Source organism: Folsomia candida, unplaced genomic scaffold (genome assembly GCF_002217175.1).
Source record: "Folsomia candida strain VU population unplaced genomic scaffold, ASM221717v1 Fcan01_Sc001, whole genome shotgun sequence".
Lineage (NCBI taxonomy): Eukaryota > Metazoa > Arthropoda > Collembola > Entomobryomorpha > Isotomidae > Folsomia > Folsomia candida.
In genome coordinates, this window is record NW_019091193.1 from 3,816,722 (window position 1) to 3,834,430 (window position 17,709).

The 17,709-nt window shown below is 36.6% G+C and overlaps 3 protein-coding genes and 3 long non-coding RNA genes across 6 annotated transcripts; 2 read left to right on the forward strand and 4 right to left on the reverse strand.

Annotated features, from left to right (window-relative positions):
- Window positions 1-405: 405 nt before the first annotated feature.
- Window positions 406-2,831, reverse strand: LOC110863181. The gene is made up of 7 exons (XM_022112431.2): window positions 2,672-2,831; window positions 2,428-2,574; window positions 2,010-2,344; window positions 1,668-1,937; window positions 1,398-1,570; window positions 999-1,308; window positions 406-922 (listed from the first exon to the last, which is right to left on the reverse strand). The coding sequence occupies exons 2-7, from the start codon at window positions 2,527-2,529 to the stop codon at window positions 757-759; spliced, it is 1,356 nt and encodes a 451-aa protein (XP_021968123.1). The 5' UTR covers window positions 2,530-2,574; window positions 2,672-2,831; the 3' UTR covers window positions 406-756.
- Window positions 2,832-3,068: 237 nt separating this feature from the next.
- LOC110863600 lies at window positions 3,069-5,773 on the reverse strand. Its single transcript, XM_022112949.2, has 5 exons — window positions 5,061-5,773; window positions 4,727-4,971; window positions 3,953-4,189; window positions 3,535-3,711; window positions 3,069-3,399 (listed from the first exon to the last, which is right to left on the reverse strand). Exons 3-5 carry the CDS (start codon window positions 4,166-4,168, stop codon window positions 3,244-3,246), a joined length of 549 nt encoding a protein of 182 aa, XP_021968641.1. The 5' UTR covers window positions 4,169-4,189; window positions 4,727-4,971; window positions 5,061-5,773; the 3' UTR covers window positions 3,069-3,243.
- A 2,248-nt stretch (window positions 5,774-8,021) lies between these two features.
- On the forward strand, window positions 8,022-10,087 carry LOC110860308. Its single transcript, XM_022109356.2, has 3 exons — window positions 8,022-8,192; window positions 8,277-8,352; window positions 8,438-10,087. The coding sequence occupies exons 2-3, from the start codon at window positions 8,308-8,310 to the stop codon at window positions 9,782-9,784; spliced, it is 1,392 nt and encodes a 463-aa protein (XP_021965048.1). The 5' UTR covers window positions 8,022-8,192; window positions 8,277-8,307; the 3' UTR covers window positions 9,785-10,087.
- A 588-nt stretch (window positions 10,088-10,675) lies between these two features.
- On the reverse strand, window positions 10,676-13,010 carry LOC118434113. The gene is made up of 4 exons (XR_004833779.1): window positions 12,490-13,010; window positions 12,319-12,400; window positions 11,735-12,022; window positions 10,676-11,642 (listed from the first exon to the last, which is right to left on the reverse strand). It is a non-coding gene; the product is annotated as an uncharacterized LOC118434113 (long non-coding RNA).
- A 32-nt stretch (window positions 13,011-13,042) lies between these two features.
- LOC118434114 lies at window positions 13,043-13,983 on the forward strand. Its single transcript, XR_004833780.1, has 3 exons — window positions 13,043-13,258; window positions 13,329-13,417; window positions 13,488-13,983. It is a non-coding gene; the product is annotated as an uncharacterized LOC118434114 (long non-coding RNA).
- Window positions 13,984-15,282: 1,299 nt separating this feature from the next.
- On the reverse strand, window positions 15,283-16,147 carry LOC118433305. The gene is made up of 2 exons (XR_004833304.1): window positions 15,727-16,147; window positions 15,283-15,649 (listed from the first exon to the last, which is right to left on the reverse strand). It is a non-coding gene; the product is annotated as an uncharacterized LOC118433305 (long non-coding RNA).
- Between the last annotated feature and the right edge of the window lie 1,562 nt (window positions 16,148-17,709).

Consider the following 17,709-nt stretch of genomic DNA (forward strand, 5'->3'; position numbering starts at 1 on the left):
ATATTTAACCCTTCAAGGGCTCCTAGTTCACGACTCAAGGGTCATAAAAATTTATAAAAATATTTTTCTGGTTCCCCTGGTCCAGGGGATTAATTTGATACCCCATTTGCATGGGGTTATCAGGGAACGCTATTTGACCCTTCAGGGGCCCTTAATTCATGACCCAGGGGTCATAGAACGCTAAAAATAATTTTTCTATACTATTCCCATGCTAGACTTTTATTTTGGACCAGTTTGGAGGAAAAAATTTTTTTGACCGGTGACGTCGTGAAATTAATACTACAAAGCGGTGTAATAAGTCTGCAGGGTTAGAACTTCATCCACAGTATGTATATGGACTACTGAGTTTACATATGTTTTATAATTTATTTATTGACTTGGATCTTTCAACACGAGCTATTTATCTAGTTCTACGTATATAAATTTATTAAATTCATCATTACTAAAATACATTTAGTGACAGTTTCAATTAACTATTTACATACGTTCGATTTATGTAAAAAATTAAATAACAATGAAGAATTTGATTCAATGCATGAAAAATAGTTGAGCACCTTGTGTAATTATGAACATACATAAGTAGTTAAGTTAAGTAAAGTAATCGAGAAAAATCAAAAAATTGAACAATTTTTGACAAATATATAAAACATGGCTTTAACAATTTTTATCATTAGAAATTTAAATTTTTGATAAATATATTTTAGAACATGTGATCTTGCGTAGCACCTTTTGCACTTCTCATTGCTGCGGCGTAACTTAGATGCCATCATTCCAAGGTTTCACTGCCCAACCGAGTGGAGGCCGATATGGAAAATCCAAATTTGCTTCTTCCTTCCATTCGGTGTCATGTCTAAAGCACAGCGTATAAAACACTTTTTGATTGGATCCCAACCCTTGAAAAATTTTAAACCAGGAGAAATCTCTAAAATAAAATAAAAGATAAAATTATGATTCGTCAACTCGCATATATTTATCTATTTATAAGTATTGTCACGCACTCTAGAATACTCGTTTTTGAGACAACTCCAAGTTTCCTAAATTTGATATACTTTCCGGGGTTTATCGCTTTGTAGATTCGTTCCCTCTTTCCACTCTCAAGTTCAGAAAGTTGTAAATGGGCAAATACATGATCAGAATCGCAAATTAGTACGCTACTTTGGCTTAATTTCGGCCACCCTCGGCATGATACTGGGTACATTACGGTATTTAGATCGATCGATGGTTTAAAGGCTTTAGTCTGGATGCTGATTGTGTTTTGATTACTCAGGTGGAATGGGGTGCATTTAGACAGCAAGAAATTAAGGCCACCTAAGACAAAAATTGAAAATGCAATTAAAATTTAAGCTTCATTAAAGATTAATCTTTATCAAGAAACAAAAAATATCATAAAAACTTGCATTCTGGCGACGTTGCTTTGATGTAACTTCCCCTGAAGGGGTTTGGGGGCGTTAGTAAGGCGCTTATCGTGTCATGCGATACTCCAAAATTCTTTTCTCTCTTGAGGGGAAGCCTATAGAAATCTGTACACATCAGAATCGGCATGGGAAATTCAGGCATTTCTAATTCTTGCCTGAAAATTAATAAACCAATTACAAATTGTACAACATTTTTCTTTTTAAATTATAAATGGATGTTATAAAAACGCATTCGTATTCGAATTTGCTCACCATGGGGGATACAACTTGAGTACACCGCCTAACTTTATGTCGTATAAATACAACGGTCGAAACATAACGCAACGATCTATATCACGCTCCACGAGGCGACAGATTGTCCAAACTAGTTTGTCCCAAGTTCCACAAACGTGCCTTATGATAAGTGTAACAGCTTGAGATTCGTCATACTCGAAAGTGTCGCCATAAATATATTGTGGAAATCTTCGGACGGAGTTGTCGTACGGGGTAAGAAGTGCTTTCATTTCTTCAACCAAAGAGTACCTATAAAAATTAAAATGTATTTATATATACTAATAAAAATAATTATTATCTCTTTGTGATTGATAATCATACTTTTTTTTCTTCGTTCCGTCAATGTCAGTATTTTGATTTGTATCAGAATTACTTAACGATTTCGTGGGGGAGTCGTATTCCTCAATTTCATACTCCTCATCATCTGAGGGCTCTTTTCTAGGGGGTGTTTTTAGGGCTGGTGGTTTTGAGGTTGGTGTTTTTGGGGGTGGTGTTTTTGAGGGTGGTGTTTTTGAAGGTCGTGGTTTTGAGGGTGGTGTTTTTGAAGGTGGTGTTTTTGAAGGTCGTGGTTTTGAGGGTGGTATTTTTGAGGTAGAAGCTGTCTTATCAAAGATGGCAAAATCTTTTTGTTTTTCTTCAAAAAATTTCTCCCATACCTGCGACGATTAAATAATACGTAAAAAATAAATCAAGTAGAGTTAAATATTTAAAACGTTGTTGAAAGTAAACCAACGACTACCTTGTTTTCCGAAGATCTTCTCTTTTGAGGTCTGACCCCAGTTTCGCCCTCTGCGTCGGAGGTACCAGGGATGGCACTTTGATCCAGGGACGACCGCTTCATTGTGTATATCTTCGTATTTCGATACGTTTATTATTGCATGTCAATCTGTCAGTTAAATTAAAATTTATTTCAAGTTTATTTCGGATAATAAAGTATGGACAAGATAATAATTATTAAAGTCAGGATATTCAATACTACTTACCTATTACCTTGTTACATGCTCCGATAGTGAAATAATTGATGATTAACTAATTGAAATTGAAATACGTATTAAAATATCGGTCGGACGAGGGAAAACTGTGAGCTTGGTTCAATCAGCTGCTGATGAATGACCCGGGCACTTGTCTCATCAGGGCAACCCGGCACAGCATGGAAAGCACATGGAAAGCATGACCCAAAACAACAGACGCTCTGCAGCAATTTTTATTATGAAAAATAACTTGTCAACTTGTTGCACACTTTTCGTTTTTTTGAACGAAAGATAGATGGACTTTTAATGTTTTGTGTGGGGTAATTAATTTGAAAAATTTTGAACAAAGATGACCAATTCCAAGGGGTCGTGGTTGGTCCAAAAAAAACTTGATTTCTGGGTTACATAATTTACGGATGACTGAAGTTTTTATTATTTACCGTATATATTTTAGTACATATATACACAGAAGTATTTTGTGCATAAACATAGATTCATGCACGTATTTACATAAATATGTATGTACATACGTTATAATTTATCCTTACACCATGTAAGTAAATCTGTAAATGGCACCCAATGTTTTAAAGTTCAGCCTTCTTTCCAACTTGTTTCAAGAGAATATTGTTAACAATCTCTGTCACTTTCTGCACATGATCGGCATAGTCATGAGTCGACCTTTTATGCTCATTTGTCAGCTCTTTGTACTTGTTCACCGTTTCTATGAAAGAACCATCCCGCTGTAAACGACAAAATAATTTTGAAATCGTGATACGACTCTTTAATATTAATTTTATGAAGAAATTTCATCAAGGTCCATAAAATTTGAAATATTCTTAAGACGGATGATAAGCAAAATTAAAATATTGACTCACAATTTCCGCAACAGCCATCACATTGTTAGTCGCCTTGGCCAAAAGAATGCCTGTTGCAGGGACAATGTTAAGAATTTGTTCAGTTGTGGCGTTCTGGTTAAGAAAATCTTCTAAAAGCTCTTCCTCCTTTTGTACATCTTCCTCCAACTGGTCCTTCTTGCTCAGATCCTTTTCGAGCTGAAAAATTCAATATTTCAAATCAGCAAAGACAAAAGCTTTATTGATTTGCATACCTATTTCGAAATCTTAATTTGCATTTGTTAATGTGTATTAATTGACTCAGAAATTATTAAAACTTCGTGGAAATTGACAAGTCTAAAAAAATTTGTCCTTTTGGATATGAATTTTGTACTTATACCAAGATAAGTATCTATGTAGATTAGATTTTGTAGAACTACTGAAAAAAAGTGTTTCTTACCAGAACAAGATTGTTCAATCCTTCAATTTTGATATAGAATGCTATCAGTTTGTTTAAGACGTCCAATTGTACAGGAAGTTCATCTGGAATTTGCCTAATTGCAGGAAGCCCAAGTTTGATGTTGACGTTGAACGCATGCTTCACCCAAACTGGGGACATTTGAGCAATGTTGTTAAGCTCTTTTTCCATGGAATCTATCATGTCCAGTGTCGCCATCAGTTCCGGATTAAGTTCGCTCTTCAATGACAAGAAAAAAAGGAGAAAATAACATTACATGCATAAAAATGTACATTTTTGTAAGTTGAAAAATATATCCAAGACAATGTCTAAGATCTTTAGCGTCGCAACTACTATGCATACTTAGCAAATTTTCGAAACTCGCACATTTTTAGAGCCATTCTGCTATCCTATCTTGATTACATACTTATATTCCATAAATTTCCATTGCTTTCGATGAAGAGGACAAGTTTGTGAGATAATATAATTTGGTGGCAAAACTTGCGGAACGAATATCCCATTGTGATCGCGCAATTTTTTGCCGAAATTTCATGAGTGCTCAATTTGTGGGATATGGGAAAGGTTGTCGGAGTACATACATATGTACATGTGGGTATTCATTATGACATTTCATATTCGCAACATAATGTTGAAAATAATTTGAATTAAATACTCTTCGAAGATACACAAATTAATTTTCAAGCTAAATTTTTACGCCAACTTTTTTTCCGCAAATATATTTTCCAAAATATTTGTTAAGTTAAATATTTCTCTTACGTGAAGTACGAAATCCTCAATTGCTTGTTGTTGCAGTTTCGCTCGATCCTCCAAATTTTGATTTTCTGCAGCTTTCTCGTTTAGAAGAAACGTCCGAATATCAATTTCTCCATCTTGATATCGTTTCAAATTTTTCTTCGCATTGTGATAAATTTGTTCCGAAATCAGAACAGACCTTTCTTTTTTCTTGAGCAAACGTGTAATTTCTTTTCAGTCGAGGCCAAACCTTGAAGTAGTGTTGAGCTCTACATACATATTTTTGGGAATTTAAAGAAATTTCAAATTAATTTCAAAACTTGACTGACACAAACACACGCAATTTTAAGTAATTCACCTTATTAACCGCTTGTTCCATATTTTTGTAGTAATCTAACACAAACTCGAGTGATTCGCTCATTGTAAAAATTTCGTCCAACTCATCCAGATTCGAAATTTTCAGTTTTTTCATAGAAATCTCCGCGTACATAAGTTTCTCTTCGAGCTCGTCATCGTCCTCGCTTGTCATAACAGATATGAACCGTTCCTTTTCCTCTTCACGATTCCAGACTTTCTTTTCAGAAAAATCGCTGGCTTCAAACATTGTAAACACTTTTTCAAGGTGAGTCGGATTCAAAAGCGTGGCTTGCAAGTTGGCAAGAAATTCCGATGGATCTTTTACTTTATCAGTGATTTTTTCCAAGAATTTTATAGTTTTATATTTTGCTAACAAGTCTGATGAGCACAATTGTAGAGAGAATACGAGTAAAATGAGTTTCATAGTACACATTTTTGATAAACTATGGATTTATTTAAGAAGGTGTAAAAATTATTTAATTGCATATACACTGAAAATAAGGCGTGAACAATTTATCACCGAGTTATGTACACATATAGTGATAGGTACTGAGGATGAGTGGTAAAAATTTTCCTGTGGCTAAATTTTGTGAACGTTTTTTAGTAAAAAACGTTCACAAATTTTTACCATTGAGATTTAGTTGCATATATTTTTATGATTCTGTACATATGCCAATAGGAAAATTAGCAAAACGTTCAAAACTCCAGTATATATGTAAATGCATCACATGTTTTAGAGTCGTGTTTCATTTCGCAAGAGACCGTGCATCAAGCATCTCATCGATTTAGAAGTTTAGTTACAGATGTATGAGGCTCAGGATAAGGAGTATTGGTACAATTATGAAAGATCACGTTCTTAATACTCATCCTCACTCCAAGAGTGCAGTCTCCATTCTCAATGCACGCATTCTTGTGTAACCTTTTGCATGTTGGGGTATGCATCTGGATAAATGTACACATACAAATAAGGAATTATCAAAAGGAAGATGCAATATGCCATACATATGTATATACATGGAAGCTATACATGTATATGTATATGTACATATACATATCCATCTATAAATGAATAGCTCTTCTTGGGACATCACACCCATGTACATACGTATCAACTATAAATTTAAACATAGAATACATGATATGTATCTAATTACCTATGTAATATGCAATTAGATATGTACATATCAGAGTGTGTAAAAAGGTCCCATGCATGCTAGTATCTAAAAAGAACTTACCAAGTTTTGTCCATTTCATGACCTGAACCTAGCCTAAAATGAATGCGAATTTAGCTACATGCATGCATACATACATACGTATGTATGCACATGTATCTTACCATGAAAAACTTATTGGCATAAATAACTCGGATATACATATGTCATTACGAAATATATTACTGATATTTTTATGAGGAAGATATTAATTCTTTGCAGTAAGTAAGTAATGTATACATACTGTATTATTCGGTTGAGAAATATATCGGCTGTGCCGCACAGCCCGTATTTTTTTTCTCAACCGAAGTGTAATTATTAATTAAACGAAGCCCACTTGCTTAAATGCAACTACCGAATTCGATTATGTGTCTACATAACTAATTATGTACATATACATACATATATGTGCACCTTCATACTTATATAAGTAAATGTATTTGTACATTAAAAGTTAAACTGTAAATATTTATTCATTGTAGTATAAGTTGTATTCGCAGAGATGTATGTGTACATATTCTATTGAGAAAAAAGCTAAACGACCAGCGCCTTACAAATTGTCCCTATCTGAAAATTAAAATCAACATAACCTAGATTTTCGTCGATATTAAAGTAAAAATATCTCATCTAGCTCTCGTCCGGCTGGAAGCGATCCCAAATTGCAGCAACATTTCCACGCTGCACTGCAATGCTCATCCTTTGCATGAGAAAAGACGTTGCCCTCTTCTCATCAGTGACGATCGTGATCCTTGATCCGATTTCATTGATAAGGGACAGGCCCTCTTTGCCCCACACTCCCATGGTCTCGATGGCTACGGGTACAAAGAGGAATCTGTCTTGAAGGAACTCACATGTACATTTGTACATTTGTACATACATATGTATTAAATGTTAATATACGTGCTTATGTATGTATGTATATTCTTGGAGGACGTGGGTTGAACGCAGTTGGCGACACAACCCAAAGAAAATGCATGTATGTACAAGCTTACTCTACACATTCCTAAATTAAGGGCATACATGCATATTCTTGGAAACTTTAAAAACCCAGGCTCAGTACATCTACAAATAGAATTGTCCAGTACTTGAAGTTCTTGGGAGTGAATATCATATCTAATCATACGTCGGATATGAATGAAAAATGACTTTTTCCATTTATTGACCTATAGTCGCCAAACTTTCTGAGAATGTTCACGGTCAGTAGTAGGTCATGTACTTAGGTCAAAGCATATTTTCTCATATTGGTCATATTTTCGGGTTTTGTGACATATTCATATTCTCGATCATATTTCTGGCTGTTTTCGTTCATTTTATGATTTTTGGCCAAATTCTAAGATTTTGCATACCAAATTACCAGAAAATGACAAAAATTCATTGTTTTTAATGATTCATTGTGAGAAATTTGCAAGAATTTATATTTGAGTATTTACGAAAGTAAATTTTCTTTCGTCTTGTGTGATTTAGTTAACGAATTAAATCATCCCAGAACTTGTTTTCTTATTAAAATAGTCTCACACAAGCCAAAAATTACAAAAATAAAGTCATTTTTGTGGTCATATTTTGGGAATTTTTACGGTAACTTTTCATTCATATTTTGAGGTTTTATCGATCATTCATATCCGACGTCTGATCATAATGTACATAAGTACTAGAATGTACGTACGTTTTGAAGGGTCGCATGATTAACCTGAGGCAATTTTGTCCCTATAAATAAGTCTGTATATTCACTTTGGCTTACACAAACTAAATCTACATATGCCTGATAAGTAGTACATATATACATAACTGAACCACGTGGAAAAGTGAGCGTCACTTGACCAAAGGAATTCGACCCAGCTTCGTTCCACTACTTCGTTCCAGCCATTGTCTATCTGAAACTTACCTGGAAGTTATCCATAAAATAAAATAATTCGTTTCGAACGGTAAGGCAATACTTTACGTTTTACCGAAAGCGATTCAACCCAAATTTATGGAATGCTAATTAATTGAAGTTATTCATATTTCAGGTTACTAATATTCCATTCATCTCTGTGAAAAATGGAAACTTCAATTAACCAAAATCTTGTTGTTACTTTACCCGAGGTGAGTCTGTATGGATTCAATAAAATAATTGGGTGCATTCCATCTCGGTTAATTTTTCAATTGGCCATAATTTTTTTTGGGACAGATTGTCGCCAATATCCTGTCCTACCTGCCCACATCCGACATCATGAAATGTACCAAGGTCAACCGAACATGGGAGGGGGAAGCTCGTACTCATATCTTGGCCAGAAACTCGGTTCAACTTCAGGTCCGGAATTTCAAAAAATATTTTAAAACAATGCGTCTACGCCGCTCGTACCATAAAAATATTTACATCTACCTCCACTGCATGACTCCCCACGAGATTTCCAACTACCTGGAAAAATTGGCTCCCCGTTTATCCAGAAATTGGGAGAAGGTTACCCGTCTCAAGATCGATTTTCCCATGGATCTCCCTTCCGACTCGATCTCAATTCCGATCAGAATTTTGGAAACTTTGAAAATTATGAAGAACGTGAAATCTCTCGAGATCCGCCCAATCTTCCGGAAACTATGGAATGAACTGAACGTACACAAATTGAAAGAACACCTCGCCCAAAATTCCCGCGCATTCCGGCACGTGACCAAATTTGGGATATGGTTGACCGATGTTGCAGACTATGATGAGGACCACCGCGAGCCGAACATGCAAGATCTTTTGGAGCCGTTAATCCCTCATTTTTTCCCATTATTTCCGAACCTGAAAATCCTTAAATTGACGGACACTCCTGGTTTCGATATGTTTCAACTTCCCCGGAAGTTGAATAAGCTCATTATTCGAAGGACGGATAGGACCTCGATTAACTTGATGACTCCATGCCTCCCTTTGAAGCCAGTGACCTTGACGCGTTTAGAGGTCACCATGCAAGACGCGTGTCCCTACATCGTCACCCAACTTGCCCCTCATCTCGAGCACCTCTGCATCCACGCAGAACTTTCGGTAGATTCGAGCTTCGATGACCCCTGGATATTCCCGGTTATGCCGAAACTGAAAGTTCTCGAGTTTTGGATAAGCCCGGAACTTTACTCGATTTGGGGTTCCATGTGCGTCAACTTAAATTTCAAGTATGCAATTGTGGACAAAAGTACGGGGGAGAAGCTCATTTATGCCCAACAGTTCCCACTCCTGGAGAGTTTGACGGTTCGGATGGAACCGGAAAAATCGTCAGAAAAAGTAGTTTGTGCCCTGCCGGGTAGAATGTTTGATGTTGTATATAGGCATTTTATACCGCGGAATACGGCGCCATGTAAGACGCTGAAATATTTGGATATTCCATTTCCGACGGAGGATAAGTTCCGGGTGTCGATTTGGTGGAAATGTAGTGGGACAAAGAGGTGCCACTGTTGTGAGTGGATGTACGCGTGGGAATATTTTGACGTGGTGGCCAGAACATTTCCGAACTTTGATAGTCCACTGGTTGAAGAGGGGAGGAAGAATAGGTTAATGGATTAATTGGAAATAAGTACACGTACTAAAATTGTTTGGATTTCGAAGGGAAAGTTGACACGGATTTAATGTATGTAGATATTACTGGAATGCGTGGTGGTCAATATGCATGCTATGTATTAAAGTAAAGACCTGATTACAATTTCAGTTTGTGCATAATTATCCCATTTTATAATTTTTTAAGGGTTGCTAATTTTAAATACATATGTAAAATTTACATATTGATCCATACTGAGAATGTTACGAAATTTCCGAAATACTTAAACATGGCTTTTTAAATAAAGATAAAATACTCTTATGTACATACATACATAATATATAAATCTGCTTATTTTTCAATTTTTGGCTAAGACTGCGAAATTATTTTATTTACATAAAGAAATTACAGATGTATGTGTAGAATTTCGTGCATATTACACGTATAAACTTGACTATACAATCAATTAATCAGGCATGTGTCAGATCATGTCGGACCATACAAATAATGCGTCTGACGACTACCGAGATCAAGCTATCTGGAAACCGTTGGTGGAAAATTTATGTAGTTGATGTGAATCAACTTCCTCCGTAATACGGGGAGACAAAGGGGTCGAAAAAAATGGTGGTTCAACCACATCAAGGAGGAAAACTGAAATCGATTTTCGAAGAATTCTGACCCCTACATTGTGTTGTGAACTATGTACATATATGCCCCATGTTATAATTAACAAGGAAAATAAGATGCTTTGACACCCCTACGAACGGATATGCATTAAGAACGAGAACGTTCCAATAAATAATGCAATGGCAGGTCATGAGACAATTCAGATGAGAATAGTCGAATGTACTGATATGCCTTGCGCGAAATAACCTAAACAAACGTTTCTTGACAAATGTATTTGTGCGGCACACAAAATCTCATAATCTTATCTTTAAAGTGAATGTTCACGATAAGGATTTTATTCATACATTTCAAGTAATTTTGGAACGAAATGTTTAAATCATAGGTCAATAACCGTACAATAAATCAGATACATAATTCAGTTCTTTCTCTCTCTAATACTAAAACGCCTTTCTTTTCTCTAATAGCTCGTAAGATGATACATGAAAAATTCACGCCTTGAACACAATTAATCTACAAAATCTCATGTCTTACAGTATTAATACTGAACGGTAGGAAATGATGCATTTTCATGGATAATAACTATTGATTTAATGATAAATAATATAATCATACTTTTTATGACACATTCGTTTCTTGGAATCGCTTCCGTTAGGTTGAAAACGTTGATAAATGTAAATAAACGTTGGCTTGTTATTCATTAATTGCTTTTAACCAATCGTTTTCAAAACTGAATCAATAAATAAAGGAAAATTAAATTTGTCGAAAACTTGACTACAACAGCAAATATAATTCATAACGCTACTATAATTGGATTTTAAAGCATTTTCAACAAAAACTGGGAAATTTCGTGTCAGAAAAGTGGTAAAGAATTGTGGATATTTATATGTACACAAAAAATAAATCACTTTTTGTAAATAAATACAGGAACGGTAAATTCAGTTATGATGATCATTCCTCAGACTCCATAAGTTCAGGGACCGCTTGGTCTTCTCCGTGATTGGCATTTTGCTGCTGTCTGGCGACCCTTTGCATCACTTCCGCTCGACACAGCGGATTCGGAAAGATCTGAAGTAAGCTTGTTGGAATAGCTCTCCTTAGGGATACGCAAACGGGACAGTCAGCTCTTCTGCAATATTTCCAGTGCATCAAGATCTGTCTTGACGAAGCGCAGTGATTATATCTGCACGCTTCTCCCTCCTTACAAGCGTTCAGGTGAACTTGAGTAGTCTTCATGAGTTCACAGAAAGGAACATGGCACGGCTGAAAAGACAACGATGAGAAATAAATTAATGCAATTAAAATCGTTGTAAGCCATTTTATTTTGTGTGCATAATTAGGTTCAAATTTTGTACCGGGGATGAGGTTGTCGGATTCCTGATTCTGTTCCGATGGTCTCGGCGCCGGCAGACAATCGCATGAAGTAGGATGACGAGTTACTTCCTTATTAAAACTCGCTTCTCTTCAATAGATTGCGCCGACGACGGAATTGAGGGGGCAATACTTGGAGTGGGCGTCACTGGTTCAGATACTGCTTGGGCGGAAGATGGTTGCGAAGCCCTGGTGACTGGAGTCTTGATTATCGTCTTCAACGAGTTTTTAATCGGGGATGGCGGATGTTTCATTGTGAGATGTTTAAAAACCTGAATAATTTCAAAACCTTATTAGTTTACACCAAAATGGATACATGAGGGAAATTCTTCAATTCAATGTCTACTCGTCATTTATCTGATTTTAGGATTTTATGGCTTAAACTAATCTTAACGAGATAAGGAATGCTACTTCGTATAAGAAGACTAAATACTTGGAGAAGAGGAACTTATGAAAGAATGTGGCAAGATTGATAAACCTCAAATTTGTTGTTGAATGAAATTCCATACTTCATTCCTTATCAAAATTTATTCATTCATACACTATCTCGCATTCACTATTGACTTACTGAATGTCTCAAATTCCCAGGAACAAATTTTGACTCTCAATTATCCTCCTTTCCAACAACGAATGTCTTCTTCACGTGAAACCTGAAAATATATTTTGCTCTTAAATTTATGAAATCACCACTAAAATCAATCATTATGTCTAAATTTAACTAAACTCTACTGTCACTCACTTGTCAGAAACTCTCGTAAATAAAGTTCCAATTGCTATAAAATCACTATTTATTTAGAGTTCCATTAATTCCTTTCGTACCGGCACTATTTCTACGAATGACTGGACTGGAACTAGTACATTATGAAGCCTTTTATTTCACTACGGCGTTTCAATAGAAAAACTATGCTGGACTGAAAAAGTGCGTACTTTTCGGCAACGTTGAGGATGAAAAACGTGTTCCCGCCAGCCCAACCAAACTACGACAGATGAATGAAGAGCAAAAAGTGTGAGTATTTCCTTCTCTGCCTCTGCTTTCGTTCTCACGTACGAAATATGTACGAGTCAACCTGAGACCCTGCACTCTCGTTCTGTAAACTTTATGCTTATTTAGGAATCCTAAATTACATTAAAGCTTAAGGGGCCTCTTACAAAACGTTGAACGGTGCATGTAAAACAATGCCCCACACCCCCAAATAAAGTAGACCCTTCCTCCAAAATCGACGGGAAAATTAAAATCCAGTCTCTTGCCCACTCAACTAATCTCTCTCCACCGACTTACCAGCACACAGGTTACGAGCCATTCTGCATCCCTTCAGCTTATCATTCGTGTGAGTCACAACCACCATTTCGCATGTTTTCGACGAAACATTTCTCGACTTATCCATTACCCGTTGTAAATTGTATAATTTGCAGGAGTTGAGTTTCCAGCGAAGTATCAACCAATCTCTCTCCACCTCCTTGCCAGCAGGTTACGAGCCATTCTGCACCCCTGCAGCTTATCATTTTGTGTGAGTCACCACCACCATTTTAGCATGTTTTCGACTTGTAAGTTACCATTGTAAATTGTATACTTTGCAGGAGCACAGCTCAATTATCAACCAATCTCTCTCCACCGCCTTACCAGCAGGTTACGAGCCATTCTGCACTTCTTCAGCTTGTCATTTTGTGTGAGTCACCACCACGATTTTAGCATGTTTTCGACTTATAAATTACCCTTGTAAATTGTATCATTTGCAGGAACACAGTCCAATTATCAACCAATCTCTCTCCATCTCCTTACCAGCAGGTTACGAGCCATTCTGCACCCCTTCAGCTTATCGACAATGGTGTCTTTCATCATTTATGAAGGCTGGAGAGGAGGGCGGCGGGGAGCAAGGCGCCGACCAGGCCAAGGATCTCGGCAACGGCAAAGGCACCGAGGTGAAGGAGGGAGCCATCCTGCAAATGGGCGTGGGTACGGAAGGGGTCGTGGTTTCGGAGGATTCCGTGGTTTTGGTGCAAGACTAGCTGCTCCACGTATAACGGACCCTGACGCGGCGCCTAGAGGAGTTGGAGCGAGGTGCTCCTCCAAGGGTTGCTGAAACCTCGCATCAGCCCCCACCGCTTCCAGAAATTCAGCAGCAACAACAACAACAACAGGCACTCAGTCCTCCTCTCGATCTCAGTCAGGAGCAAGAGGACCAGCTCCTTATGGATATGTAGTTGTTTGTTTATTTTATGAAATAAATACCACTGTGTAATAATGATTATTGATTCATTGCATCATAGCCAACAGCATTTGCATTTGATACAATTTACAAGGGTAATTTATAAGTCGAAAACATGCTAAAATCGTGGTGGTGACTCACACAAAATGATAAGCTGCAGGGGTGCAGAATGTCTCGTAACCTGCTGGTAAGGAGGTGGAGAGAGATTGGTTGATAATTGGACTGTGTTCCTGCAAATGATACAATTTACAAGGGTAATTTATAAGTCGAAAACATGCTAAAATCGTGGTGGTGACTCACACAAAATGATAAGCTGCAGGGGTGCAGAATGGCTCGTAACCTGCTGGTAAGGAGGTGGAGAGAGATTGGTTGATAATTGGGCTCTGTTCCTGCAAATGATACAATTTATAATGGTAATTTATAAGTCGAAAACATGCTAAAATGGTGGTGGTGACTCACCCAAAATGATAAGCTGAAGGGGTGCAGAATGGCTCGTAACCTGCTGGTAAGGCGTTGGAGAGAGATTGGTTGATAAACTAGTGGATAGTAGCTTGGTGATAAGCTGAATGAGTTGATGGTGAAAAGTGGTTAAGAATAAACAGAAGAAAAGACAACTACATTTGCCACGTCTTTTGGTGTTCCACTTTGCCCCATTTTTGGGCAAAAATTGATAAAAAATGGCTTTAATTGACATCATCTCATTCATTTTTGCAGGAAATTAAATTTTAATTACTGTTTTGAAAACCTAATTTTCAGCTTAACAAACGAGTCAATTTCGTTTTTAAAAATTTTCAAACTTTATAGAGATGCACAGTTCCATCTCTGTGAAATTTGAAAATTTTTAAAAACGAAATTGACTTGTTTGTTAAGCTGAAAATTAGGTTTTCAAAACAGTGATTAAAATTTAATTTCCTGCAAAAATGAATGAGATGATGTCAATTAAAGCCATTTTTTAATTTTCCATGTATGCTTATGGGGCAAGGAGAGTCTACTGTTGAACAGGGGTGGAAGGAATGGCGTCATCCAAAAAGGCCTTAATGATTAAGATGTGCGATATGCAATTTCTATGGACTTGGTCTTGAAGTTTTGGCCAAGGAACTACATATATCTACGGTTTTGGCTTTGTTCCTGGCTTCGCATCACGTACTTGGTTACTTTTACCCGCATATGCACACTTGTACAATTTCTATAATGGTCAACTTATATTAAACTCTAACAAATTAAAAACGACAAATGCTACCACCATAGAACTCAAATTCGATGGGTTACCAATTTTTACGATTCCCGATTGTCATACTTGTTAACAAATGTGTGTGTATCAAAACTTTCAAATTGGCATAACTTGCCCCATTTTAAATTTTATTTCGAGATTTAAATTAACAAAGTCATCATTTAAGAAAATGTATACTGTCCCATAACATAAATACGTTGCATGTATTTACATAACAGCTTGATGAAATTCCTGTCACCTTTAACACGCGAAAAAAGAATTGAACTGATCGTTGAAGGCAGTGTTGGAGAAATCGAGATTCCCAGCTCCTTCAAATCTGACACAGGACAGTTGACCTTCACAACCACGACCCGGGCAGGCATTCACGCAACCCGAATGACCCAGCGAGCTCACCGTGTTGACCCAGTCGTTCGGTAGGGCGGCACAAGCCCCCGGTGCTAACTCGAAAGAAAACTCTTGACCTGTGGTAAATAATTTTGGCATTTAAATATTAATTTTTTCCTGGATTAAAAACAAAACTTCTTTTCTAAATATGTACCACTGAAATTGCCGTCTTTATTTACTGTAACCGTTATAGCACTGATTGTTGTCACCGACAAGAATAACATTAAGCCGACGAATAGTGATGGGGTCGACATTTCGAAATTTTTTTTGGAAATTGTTTAACAGAATTTGTATTAAATTGTTAGATTGATTTTATTTGTTGTAAGGTAAAACTCGAATGAGGACTGAAAAAGGAGTGGGACTTCTTCCTAGAGGTGAGAACCAGAAGTTGAGGATGTGGCGAGTTGAAATGTTCAATTTTTACCTTTCCTATATCTTTTTATGGTATTCGTTGTGACTTTAATTTTTATCCCAGGGTGACAAAGTACATATGTAGATATATTGGCTTTTGCAACTCTCTAATATTCATATTTAGGGGTCTGTGTCAGTCGCGACTTGACGCCAGGCTACCTGAATGGCTGAACTTGGTAACCCCGACTCGGAATTATTAACAAAAGGTTAGAACGGAAGGAATTTCACTGTAAGGGGTTAAAGTAATATTTATATGTAAATACGTATGAATATACATATTTTGTACGTGTGCTTTCATGTAAATGAGAGAGAAGTAAATAAATGAAATCGGCATAATATGCATTCGTCTAAAATATATTTTACTTATTGTTGGATCGTCTTCCTGAAAGTACATAAAAACTTCCAAGGTTCACTTATGGTATTCCATTATTAGTAGGAAAAAGGTTATAATTATGGCTCCAATGTAGAACTTGAACAAAATCCAGACTTCTTTCAAACCCAGGTGGTCATGATACTGTCTCCTTCTCGAGGTGCACGTAATGGTCGCAGCTTTCGCCTCCCTCCTCAAATACCTTCCAGTTATCCCAGTTTCGTGAAGTTTTAGGCTCCTGAATATTAAATATGTTTACATATTCGTTCATATTGGCGGCGGAAGCATGGGGACAGGATGGGGTGACAAATGTGCAAAGACAAATGTGCAAACGACTAATGTGCAAAGACATTTGTGCAAACGATAAATGTGCAACCTGACAAATGTGCAGCCCGATAAATGTGCAAACGATAAATGTGCAACCGATAAATGTGCAGGAATTTTTCCAACAAATAGTGCAATATATCTTGATATAATTTACACTTCAAATCAAATTACATCTTATCAAAAAACTAAGAATTCTGAAACATTAATTTTGTGGTGAAGCTTATGAAGCTGGAGATCTTATAATGCAGATTTTATACTTATTAAATATTACTAATCATCATTATAACGGGGTTGACCCCTGTCAATTTTATAATAAAATTCCCGTGCCGAATCACTGTAATGCTAAATTTAGCTAGTGACAATTAAACTTTAGTTAGGGACACCCCGCGGGGACAGAATTTAAAATAACAGCAAATAAGTAAATCCCGAATTATTTCATTGAAATTTAGAATTTTTATATGTACATAATTCCAGCCTATACGATAGGCTAAAATTCACGAATTCACGAAGATGTATGTACCAGGAAATTTATGCACCATAAAAATATAATTTAGTAAAATATTAAGTTAACAATAAATTAATACTGCTCAATATAAGATCTACAGCTTCAACAGACATCATACGGGATGCCACCACAAAATTAATGTTTCAAATTTTAGTTTTTGAGGAGATGTAATTTGATTTTATGTTTAAATTATATCAAGATATATTGCACCATTTGTTGGAAAAATTCCTGCATATTTATCGGTTGCACATTTATCGTTTGCACATTTATCGGGCTGCACATTTGTCAGGTTGCACATTTATCGTTTGCACAAATGTCTTTGCACATTGGTCGGGCCACCTGGGGACAGGGGTACATTATCCCCCAGAAATTCAGCAAAATCCTATTTTGTCCTTGTTAATAAGTCCCTGCCTCCCCTATCCCACACCCACAATGATAATGTCCCCCAACTTCAGCCGCTCATGTTCATGCATTTAGCTATAAAAATTGGCACCACATCGTGCCAAGATATGTATGTACATACC